Consider the following 12703-nt stretch of genomic DNA (forward strand, 5'->3'; position numbering starts at 1 on the left):
GCCAGCATAAACAGAACAGTAGGGGTATTATTCCAAGTAGAAAATTTGGGTCAAGGCCCTTTTAGTGTCACATGTTTTCTCTAGAACTATATTGTTCTAGCTTCTCCTTTGATTTACAAAGTAAATTCTTGCCAACTCACATAATCAAGTTCTTAAGCTGCAACTGCTCACAGTTTTCCCTTCACTCAAAGTTTTCTGTTGGGGTAGAAGGGGGTGTCCTCAGTCTTTGAGCTTATTTTTCCCTTTCCCATCTTCTGTGTTTTCACATCTTAATCCACCACCTAAATATCCTGTTTGGGCAGAACCTAGTATGGTGCTGATAATTTGTCTTACAATTAAAAAACCAAGACTTCGAGGTACTTTGCCTTTTAGCACAGAAATATAGTGCAAAATAGAGTAGAAATAATCATAATGACCTAAATGTGCATGAACTATACTACTGCGAGTCTGCTTCATAATACGGATGTATTTTGTGTGTACCATATTTTAAAATTTTTGTGAAGAGCTTGTGGTTTAATGTTTGCCATACATAAAAAGCCCCAAGGACACTTTACAAAAAGTATAAGAATGTACTTAATGTCCAGTAAAAATTAATAATCATATTAAAAATATTGATAGAGTTCTATACAATATAATCCTATGTATGCTATTTTGTGTGAATACCTCTTTCTTTCTCACAGATATCTTTTATCTGACATACTGGAATTACACATTTTCAAAAAGCATGCAATACTTCCATGCTGTCAAGTTCCAAATATTTTTGTGCTTTTGTATTTTGCCTAGAGGATGAGTCTATTTCTGTCATTGTAAGGCAGTAGGTTTGAATTCTGTTCCTGGCTCCTGCCAATGCCATGCTGTACCTACCTCAGTGACTTGGTATTTATATGCTTCAATTTCCCCCTTCAGAAGAAGGGCATATTAGTTAACTAGCCACAAGTGTGAAGTGAAACAGGCTCACTTCACATAAACACTGAGATTTTGATGAAAATGGAAAGTATAATTTTAATGAATATTGAAAAAAATATTCCTCTTCAAAGAACTAAACATCGCTCCAAGAGGAGAAAGATAACTCATTTGATTGGAGAAATCATTCTCATTACTTGATTATTCATAATGTCATTTACGTATTATAACTGACATAACAGAGAAGATACAGATAGAAAATAGATCGTAAAAAGACTGGACCCCAGAACAGCTCAGGAAAATGTAGCACGTACTACCCAACTTCAGAAGAAATTATCTTGAAAAATCACTGAAAGGAATTATCTTGTCACAGTGCAGCATAACTTACAGAATCACAGAATCATCTAGGTTGGAAGAGGCCTCCAAGATCATCTAGTCCAACCTCTGCCCTAACACTAACAAGTCCTCCACTAAACCATATCACTAAGCTCTACATCTAAACGTCTTTTGAAGACCTCCAGGGATGGTGTCTCAACCCCTTCCCTGGGCAGCTTATTCCAATGCCTAGCAACCCTTTCGGTAAAGAAGTTCTTCCTAATATCCAACCTAAACCTCCCCTGATGCAGCTTTAGCCCATTCCCCCTCGTCCTGTCACCAGGCATATGGGAGAATAGACCAACCCCCACCTCGCTACAGCCTCCTTTAAGGTACCTGTAGAGAGCGATAAGGTCGCCCCTGAGCCTCCTCTTCTCCAGGCTGAACAATCCCAGCTCCCTCAGCCGCTCCTCATAAGACTTGTTCTCCAGACCCCTCACCAGCTTCATTGCCCTTCTATGGACTCACTCGAGCACCTCAATGCCCTTCTTATAGTGAGGGGCCCAAAACTGAACACAGTACTCGAGGTGCGGCCTCACCAGAGCCGAGTACAGGGGGACAATCACTTCCCTAGCCCTGCTGGCCACACGGTTTCTTATGCAAGCCAGGATGCTGTTGGCCTTCTTGGCCACCTGAGCACACTGCTGGCTCATATTCAGCCGACTATCAACCAATACTCCCAGGTCCTTCTCTGCCAGGCAGCTTTCTAACCACTCATCTCCCAGCCTGTAGCGCTGCTTGGGGTTGTTGCGCCCCAGGTGCAGGACCCGGCACTTGGCCTTGTTGAACTTCATACAGTTGGCCTCAGCCCATCGGTCCAGCCTATCCAGATCCTCCTGCAGAGCCTTCCTACCCTCGAGCAGATTGACACACGCACCTAACTTGGTGTCGTCTGCAAACTTACTGAGGGTGCACTCGATCCCCTCATCCAGATCATCAATAAAGATATTAAAGAGGACCGGCCCCAGTACTGAGCCCTGGGGGATTCCACTAGTGACCGGCCTCCAACTGGATTTAACTCCATTCACCATGACTCTTTGGGCCCAGCTACCCAGCCAGTTTCTAACCCAACAAAGCATATGCCAGTCCAAGCTAAGAGCAGCCAGTTTCTCGAGGAGAATGCTGTGGGAAGCGGTGTCAAAAGCCTTACTGAAGTCAAGGTAGACCACATACACAGCCTTTCCCTCATCCACCAAGCGCGTCACTTGGTCATAGAAGGAGATCAGGTTCGTCAAGCAGGACCTGCCTTTCATAAACCCATGCTGACTGGGCCTGATCGCCTGGTTGCCCTGCAAGTGCCCCATGATGACACTCAAGATAATCTGCTCCATGAGCTTCCCTGGCACTGAGGTCAAACTAACAGGCCTATAGTTTCCCGGGTCTACCTTCCGGCCCTTCTTGTAGATGGGCATCACGTTTGATAGCTGCCAGTTGACTGGGACCTCCCCTGATAGCCAGGACTGCTGATAAATGATGGAAAGCAGCTGGGCCAGTTCTTTGCCAGTTCTCTCAACACCCTCAGGTGGATCCCATCTGGCCCCATCGATTTGTGTACATCTAAGTGCTGTAGCAAGTCGCCAGCCATTTCCTTGTGGATTGTGAGGGCCACAATCTGCTCCCCATCCCCTTCCTTCCGTAGCAGATCATTGGAGCTTACCATTCCTTGGAATGTGGAGAGATCTGCTCACTTCTGCCTTCCAACTTCAGACTGATCAAAGGACAGGATTTTGGTTTCTCATACAGGTAATGCAATTGGATGTTTTTTCTTATTAAACTTCTCTTGTTCACATTTGCCACTAACTTTAATCACTACAAGGAGCTATAAATATGTTATTTCAGGTGCTCAATTATGAGAGAGCTTCTCTGCGGTTACCTGAGTAATATGGAATTTATTTTCTCATTGATTGAAACAATTTTGATCTAAAATTATTTAAATTCCTTTACCCACAGTCACTTCCATTATAATTTCTGCGTTTATAAGCATTTGTTATTCTAATTTACCAGCCTCTTAGGCCTGGAGATTTATGGATGATCTTCAAGGCCAAAGTCTCTGGGCTTAATTTAAATATACAAAGGCAAGGCTTTGGCTTAGAACAGCAAAAGGATCATCGTGGTTCAGCTGCTGCTATGTCCTGTACCCTTCTCAATGTCTTACTGCTTCTTCTTTCCTTTATTTTACTGGCAGAGAATTTGATTTCAAATTCTGACAAGCACTATAAGAAGTCTTCATATTAAAGCCCAAAGAACAGAATCCTACACTACTGGATGTATATTCTAAATAAGGCTCAAACAGCACTGTAAAATATACTAACAATCTAAGACCAAAAAAGCTGAAAATATATAAGTCATGCTAAGACAAAGATTTTATTTCCAATTGTTTTCCAGATAAATTTAAACATAGGGACTGAAATGGAGAAAAGATGTAGTCATAAGCATTATGATGCTAATCAAAGTAGGATTCCAAGGTTATTCCTTAGAAGTGACTATTTAATAGTAATATAGGTCTGCATGTTGTCTTTGCTTTTGAAGTGCAAATAGGGGTTAAACCTAAAAAATAGATCTGAAACTCCAAGTTATTTTTAGCAAACAAGTTAGAACTAGTGCACCAGCTCCTTATAGCATAAAACAAAGAAATGATTACAGTTTAAAAAAAAAAGTGAACTTTAGCAGACTTTATGCATGAAGGTAAAGCCACAGGAAACTGCATTAAGAAATTATTTTTAAGTAATGGCTCTCCACTGCAATCTATCAACTTAAATTGGCATTGCTGTTCTTCAGTGGCTTTGCCAAAGACGCCTTTCTCTGCATCTAGTTTCAGAACACTGTGGCCAAGATAATTACAAACAGCAGTATAATATCCCTTCCTATTTAAAACCGTGAATAGCCATGTAAATAAAAGAGCTTGGTGTTGCAAAAAGGCTGAGCACTCAGTAGCTCTCCTCTACTGCTCACAGTTTAAACAATGCTCTCTTCACATAGCCCTGCACATACAATTTTCTGAGTAGCCAAACTAAATAAAAGAAATAAAATTCTGGGCCCACAAAATTTTGTGAAAGACCAAAACCATGAGTGCACCTTTCCTCTGACTCTCACACATGAATCCTTACTAAAGCAATAGTCCAAGAGCAGGGAGAGGCTTTCTCAAGTTCAGACAATAGAGCATAAAATTTGGAAGCTCATCGTTTCAACTTTGAGAAAAGTAATCCAGATGCTGAGGTGAAGACTGAATTCAGTCATCTAGTTATCTATGAACATGAACTCAAACTCATGTTCACTATGTCTTCTAAAGGTATGATTACACTGCAATGACATCTGCAAAGAATTAATCGAATATGGACTTTTACTGGATAATAAGAAAAAAAGAAACAAGCTTGAAGAGAACATTATTTCCTGTGTTGTGAAAGCTCTTACTCCAAGAAACCTTTAAAAATTTGGATTTTTAATACCATATCTGAAAAACAATGAAGACACAAAAAGGCTTTAAAATTCAATTCTTCTTCCCTATGTGCTTTTCCTTCAGAGAACGTGGCCCACAATTAAAGACAGGAGGAGCTGCATTAACTTTAGTTTGGCAAGTTTGTTTTTGTAATCCCCAAAGGCTGATCAATCAGCACTTTCATTAGTGAACCCTCTACTTGAGCATGAAAGAATATGAGAGTTCTTTCAAAGCCTAGGAGATGCATCAACTATTATTTTGAAGGTCTATTCTGAGCTGTGACAGGCATGGTCTTGCTAGTATGCCAATTAAATGAAGACTAGAGCAGAAATAGAGCCAAAATAATGCTTCCATATCGTTTATGTTGACTTGATAGGAGCATCCTCATGCTTTGCAGAGGACACCTGGTAGATATATTTTTTTTTTAACATGAAGCAGGCACAAAGGAGAAGCAGCTACTAAAGTCAACTGATTCTCTTGTGGGCCTCTGTCATCTTTCCTCTTCCTTCTTGCATGTAGAGCTACAAGATGGCATGTGAAATTACGGAGACTTGCAAAGCAGGTCAGACCCAATCTCAAATGCTGATCATTATCAATGGCTGAAACAATGACCAGCAATTATAAACTACACCTGAAGATATTAAGTACACAGAGAGACCAGGCAATCAATCAATGTGACAGGCAAGATTAAAAACACACATTTACTATTTCAGTGACCAAAACAGCAGGGGAAAGACCGAGAAAACAGGTGAAAATATAATGGCTAAATAACAAAAAATCTTTACAAATTAACCACAGAAATAATTTCCTAATAAACTGGCAAACTATCATTAATTTAGAAGTGAAGGGCAATGCAAAACAGAAGCACTACTTAAAAACCTTGTAGCCATGTGAAATCTTGTTATTAAGAGCATCATAATGTCAACACTTAAGAAGCAATTCACTTCCATGGTAACTGGAAAAATATGACCACTGGTGCAAAGAAAGTAGCATAATTTAATCATATTTCTCCCTTTGTTTCAATTCAGTATTACTACAGACTGAAGCAGAATTTTTGTACCACTCAGATTGAATGAAAATTGCTTTTTTATTAGAATTTTCCTAAATGCTTATTTCAATGTATGACAAGACTCTGTGCAAACAGCATGGTCAGAAAACAACTGCTTAGAAGTAACTATTATCCAGCTTCTCCTGTCTCAGTTAAAACTTGTTTTGTACAATTCAATTTCTTTATCAGTAGAGTGCTTATTATTTGAAAACTTACCTTGAATAGCTAAGCCAAGCATACAAAACCACTACATGCTACAAAATATCACAGGTATTTTGACAGTAATACAAAAGCAACACCTAGACAAAGACAAGAGTGAGCAATTGCTTTGCTGCTATACAACCAAATGCAAAACATGACAGTTTCCATTTGAGATCTCTTTATTTTGCTAGCAATCTGTTTATATGCAGCTCTTAATTCAGCATCTACTAACAGCACGTTTTAAAAACTGCTTATCTCCCATTTAGGATACAAAATAATTTTTTGAAACTGTATATTAGGTACACACCCATGCAAAACTCTTTTGAAAATGTGATCTTAAGCATGCTTTCAAGAAACGTCAAAGCTGGAGAACCAATTGAATAAAAAGCTGGCATAATGCTCCTTGGTATAAGTAACGTATTTGGAAAAGCATTCTCAGTAATTTTCCTTATCCTATGAGTATCTTTTCACTTGAGTCTGCTCTCCTTTTTCATGCACTACAGCTAATTGTTTTCACAGTGGAAATATCTTGATTAAAAATAAAATAAAAATCACAAGTCTTTGGTGCTAGATCAAGTCTGGGAATAAGATACAAAGTCAGAACCATACCTGACTTAACATGGTTGCTTCAGAATGCCATACACTAATAAATACTGTCATATTTATTTTCCCTCTGCTAACACTAATTTACCCTTACTGCAATATTTCTACATATCATTTAGTCCTCATTTTTATGTATCTGAGACTTGTGCAGAGGTGATAGTTTGATAAACAAATTTACAGGAAGAAATACTTCTATTATTTAAATGTCAAAGGATTAAAATTGCACTATTACATTAAAGTAATGGATAATGCTGTGGATAGCCAGTGCATAATACTAACTGGGCTTTTTTTTTTCTTATTGTTGTTATTTTGTTGCTTTTTAAAGCAGTATCATTCAGGCTCTGTATTTTATTTATGATCTCAACAAAACATTTTAAAGGTTAAAAAAAAGTATTTGGGCTTTGCTTTTTCTTTTCCCCATTTAATAAATTTTCTGTATTTGAAATAAATTCTCTCTACTTGTATTATTTTATAACGGTATATGTACTTTTTTTCAGACATTCTTACTGAAAATACTTAGCAAGTAAACACATTCAATATAGAATGGTGTTTTTTTTAACTTCCAGGGAAGCTTTGTATTTAAGAATACAAACTGTATTACAGACAAATATGCATCTCCCTTTTTTTTTTTAAGTGTTACTTACTTGAGTTTACTACTTCACTACTGAAACTGTATCAATACAGAGGTAGTAGTTGGTAGAACTAACAGATTATGTCTTAAAAAGATCATTATGCATTAAATTCATAATACACCAACAGGGTTATTTTGTGATGTAGCTTTCAAAAATACAGGATAGCTGTTCAAAATAATGTTACCATATATGCAGTTGTCTCATATTTAATTTCCTAGAAATATCTTCAGCTATGAAGCATTGACTGAAGTTCTTTGTCAGAAAAGAGAGCATGGAAAGATTGCTCTATAGCTTCTACACCTGATGAAAATTATGGGTACTGAATTTTTCTTGGTACCTTATTTATTTATGATAACAGGCTACATTACAAACATCCTTAGAGACATGCAAGTCAAAGGTGTCTCTGGAATAATAACAGTTTATCTTGCTGAATTTCTGAAAACACCGCATTAACAAGTTCTTCTGAGTTGGGTGGTTGTCCTCACTGAGATTTTCACTTGTAATTCTGAAGAACTTATACTCTACAAGCATGAGCATCCTAGGAATCAGCCCCAAGAAAGATGGGCCACTTTGCAGTGGGAGGGGGAAAAGGATGACTCACAGCATATTTTCTCTCTATGTTTTAGATGAAAGACTAAATGACTACCATCAAACGTAATAGACACCTAATGTGTACTGTGACCAGGATATGCAATAGCCTGTCTTGCTGCAGTCAAGATGGCCTTGGATGATCTGCTGCAGTCACCACATAATTGTTTAGATGCTCAGTAAGCAGACAATTCCATAACATGGTTAACAACGGGCAACATACAGTTAGTGTGAGTAAACATACTGTATTATTAGGTATTAGGAAGATGCAAGTGATTGAAATGTAGGGTTACATCAGGCAGAACCAGACTTAATCACACATGGTTGTAAGAGATGTTCTGTTTATAAGACAGCAAAGCACTAAATGACTCAGTCAGACACATCAGCTGGAACTGTAACTCTCCATGGAAGTAAGCTTACAATCCACAGTGAAACAACTGCCTTTTCTCTTTATCTGCCTTATTCCATTTTCCTAGGCAAATCTTATTCCATTTGCTCTATTAAAGTACTGACTTTTGTGAGAACTTGGAAAGAAAAGTAGGCAACATAGTTGCCTAGATTTAATGGAAAGGAAATACAAATCCATGAATCTGGAGACGCTGTGCACCAAATATCCAATGTAGAAGAACAATCGATTAATAAATAAAATGTTCTACCTCTGAAAAGACCATTACATACACATTATATATACGCACACACAGAGAGGAAATTTTATTTCAGCACAGACATTTTTAGTCTCATAGCAGAAACAAACCCTCTAAGTGCACATCTTATCACTAATCATGATTAAAATGATGACTGAACAGTAAAAGCCATCTGAACCTATTATGTTTCATATACCTTCCTGTGCATGCACTGAGAGATATTTTCATTAGATGTTTATACTTGTTGCTTAGAATACTTTTTCATGTACTTAATTTACTAAGTTATGCAATATGCCATAAGCATGTGTGAAAATGCCTTCTGACTGACCCCCTGAAAATTCAAGCACCTGATAAAAACAAATGCATTTCTGTCAAGCCTGCTTAGGCCAGCCAAATGTTTCCCAAGGAAAATGAGACCAAAAGAAAAAAAAAAATTACTTGTACACAATAGATCAGCCTTTCAAATTCTGTCTTATTTGCTCAGGATAAACTGCAATGCTGTCATCCATCTTTAGTTACATAAATCAGTCTTAACTCCTAATGCATGTCTGAAAACAAGGGCAAAAACTAACCTGAAGTGCTTGCATTTTTTTCTCTCTTAGGAATAAATAAATAAACGCCCCTTTTTATTCTCTGCAAGACAAACAATGAGCCAGGCAATGTTTTATGCCAACTGTTGAAACATATCTGTATAGAATAAATCAGAGTTTTCCTCTGAGAATAGAATCACTTCCTATTAATAATCAATAAAGTAAAACACCAGCTGGAGTAAAGAATAAAGCACAGTCTTATCAACTGGATTTGTTTCCCTGGTGTAGAGTCAGTTCCACTAGTGCCTGTGAAGTCACAGTATCCACTGACATCAATACCAGTAACAGTAGCAAATATTTCTAAAATGGGAAAATAAGAAAAGCTTCCATTTCCACCGACAGATAGATGGAAGACTGTGTTTGCAGCAGCAATATACAGTTTGTAGCATCCCTCCCATGAGTATTTAAACTAAACTTGGTTGAAAAAGGCATGTTCCCATACTTCCTGCAACTGCATTCAGTATCCCTTCTTTCCCAAACCGTTCTGTCATTCTTGAAAAACGTTCTTAAATTGTGAATACCAGCTCAAGTTTTTTTCTTCATAATGTCTAAAAGAAAATGCAGTCCAACAGCTACTAAACTTGTTGCATGCAGTTGTTACTTAAAGGTTGTGCTTGCAACTTTACAAATACCATCTCCTCATAAAGCACAAAGCAACTTTTTTTTTTTTTGGTGATTCACAGGTCAATACTATAACCAGCTAGTTACTCTGAGAAGACTTTTTCTATTCAAAGATACTGTTGTTGAGAAATATGTATATGTATAGTGTGGAATTTTATTTTATTTTACTTTTTCAGAAGTGATGTTTAACTAAGCCATTCACCAATGTTACAAAAAAAAAAAAAAAGGTCTGAAATCCCTACTTTCTATTTCTTAAAATGTTACCGTGTGCTAGGTGAAGAATTGGAACTTTTTCTGCCTCATTCTGCAGGTTGGCCAGGACCACCTAATGATATAACATATAGTTGCTGTCAGTCTGACGAATGGTGAGATACCTGGGGTTGCAGGTGGCACTGATTTGAAGCCATAATGAGGTTTTCCTGAACTAATAGTGCCACTACAACATACGAGCTACATGAGATCCAGGTCTTGAGGGTGTTACCAAGCAGTTCATCTGCAAAGAAGCAGCTATTTTTAGTATGTATAATGAAAGAAAATCAGCAATATTTCCAGCTGTTTTGCCATATACCGTCAGTGCTAAAAACTTTTCAAGTTAGACTTAAAATGGTCTAGGGATCACTTGACTCTGACTTAGGTCTGAAAACAATCATACACACAGGTAATGAAAACATATTTTATAAAAAAGCTTAACTACTGGTGTTAGAAAATATCCTATGCTTGTCTCACATTGAGTTTTTCAGCAAATAGGGTCCAACCTTAAGATGCACTGGTGAAAAAATCCTGTAGAATTTTATTTTCAGTCTACCTAAAGTAGACTAAAATACCTAAGTATAATGTTGACAAGATTCAAAAAAATCAAATGGACACAGAAACAATGGATATGCTTACAAAACCACTTCAGACTGGACTCTAACCAAAACTGATTCAATGCACTAATTATGATATAATCAAGTGTTTTCAAACTCAATCTGAGCAATTACCATTTCAAAGCCCAGAGGAACGGAAGGGATGTGAATGTTTCCATTGCTAACTGCCCTAACCATTTCTTTTACTCAGTGAATCTCAGATCCTATGCAGTTCAGGAAGACAATGAGGTATGAGTATTTCCTGGGAGGAATGATGTGCCCCTAAATTAAAATTATGAATACCTAAGAGACGAAGCGGACTATACAGTTTTACCTAAACCAGAAAAAGCATTTCCCCACAAAGCCATGTACCTAGGAATTACTGCTTTTAATAAGCTGATAGCCAATCATCTATGTACCACAAGTGGAATAAAGTGCACATACAAGCAGCAGCAACTAGGAAGAAGTGTGCAGTAAGCAACCCTCATTAGAACAAAAGTTAATTAAATTGACCGTGGAGGATCACAAAAATAACTCAGCTATTATATCAGGTATTATGACCTCAGTGAGGATTTTACTATTTCCCAGTGTTCTGCCCCATCTAGCATGACATGAAAAAGAGCGTTCTTCCCAACTTACTGTTAATGGAAGGAAAGAGGAAAAGTAAATTAAAAAACAAAACAAAACAAACAAACAAACTCTGTTTCCTTTCTGTTAAAGTACTCTGTTGATTCTCAGTTGCTAATAGAACACTCCCACATCAGTGAGCCTCTGCCTCACTTTGGGAATTGGCTTTGGCCAATTAAGAGGCTTTGGGAATAACAATGTGCCTTGAGAGCAAACAGCACATCATTTAAAATAATAATAATTTAAAGGAATATGCAATAAACCATTCCAATGTTCGATACACAGGATCGACCAACATTCTGATGATCAACCAATGCTTGGTTTATCCCACTATCATTTATGACAACACCAAATCAGACAGATTATAGCCACAGGTTAAGGTGTACAATCTACATGGTTTAAGATATTTTTCCTTTAGTTAATTTTATTATATTGGAGTTCTCAAAGATACCTTATTAATAGCAATTTCTCATAGAGTAAATAGTAGGAAGTATGATAGATTTGATTACACAAGCTTCTGCTTAGATGACAACTTGATCTACGTGGGTATTGTATCTGTTTGAAGTAGTCAATCAAAATGAAGCCCCAGATGATATATAGGATAGCAATACACTTCCTCAAAAAGCATCTTGGACCCAAACTTCCCCTACAAATATAGAGGTGCCCTCAAAGACCTGGTCTTTATAATCTTTTTAGCAATCCAACAGACCATATCAGCTCAGGAAAAAAAAAGAAAAAAAAGTTGCTTGCTAGCTCTTGCATCACGATGAACTCACTGAGGACATGCTACACTATGCTGAAATGGTACAATTAAGATTTAACTGGCCTTTTACAGTTTGGCTTCTGTTGACTGTCACCAACTGTACAGACCAACTATGTATGAAAGAAGTTCACTTTTCAGAAGCACACAGAACACAAGCACTGATCTTCCAGCCCCACTTTACCTGTTCTGCACCATGCTCATTGCTATCCAGTCTGAAGGGTAAACATTCTTTCCAATGAGATCTTTGAACATTATGAATGTTTCCATCAAGAAGTCCTAGAACAACAAAATACAGTAAATAAACTTTGTGTTACACAGTCACGTAAGTGTTCCTGCCGCAATTAAAGAATTAAGAGGGAGGGCTTCACTCTGTTCCCAGTGAAGTTATTGGAAAAAAATCCCACTGATACCAGTAAACCCACGGTTGGAACTGAAGTCCTGCAAAAGAGCAGCCCTGGAATCAAAATGAAAGCTAAAAGTTGTTACATTGGGCTCTTAAGAAAAGATATGCCATAAATGAATGGAAATAAAAAGTTACAGTACTATATATACTATATAGTAAAGCTGCTGCATTGTTTATTATTTAGCCAGTCTCATAATGCATAATGAATTAACAGATCTGAAAAACACCACAGTTTTTTATTTAGTCCATTTAGTCTAATTTTAGTATTCTAAATAAAAAATTGAAGGCACATACAGAAAATCCCCCAAAAAATATTTTTCCAACAAGTATTTAGAGATTCCGGTATACAGAACAAAAATAAAATGAACATCATCATTCAAGCTCTATTTCATGTATAGTGCATATATGCAGTTTTACCCCTGAA

The 12703-nt window shown here is 37.3% G+C and overlaps 1 protein-coding gene across 1 annotated transcript in view; it reads right to left on the bottom strand.

Moving 5' to 3' along the window:
• Window positions 1-12703, bottom strand: part of DOCK2 (dedicator of cytokinesis 2) — a 187111-nt gene that overhangs the window by 56989 nt on the left and 117419 nt on the right. Inside the window, exon 29 of the mRNA XM_040573039.1 lies at window positions 12058-12152. Within this exon, the coding sequence (XP_040428973.1) occupies window positions 12058-12152 (95 nt within the window). The remainder of the gene's footprint in view (window positions 1-12057; window positions 12153-12703) is intronic.

This window comes from Cygnus olor, chromosome 14, assembly GCF_009769625.2.
Source record: "Cygnus olor isolate bCygOlo1 chromosome 14, bCygOlo1.pri.v2, whole genome shotgun sequence".
NCBI classification, from domain to species: domain Eukaryota; kingdom Metazoa; phylum Chordata; class Aves; order Anseriformes; family Anatidae; genus Cygnus; species Cygnus olor.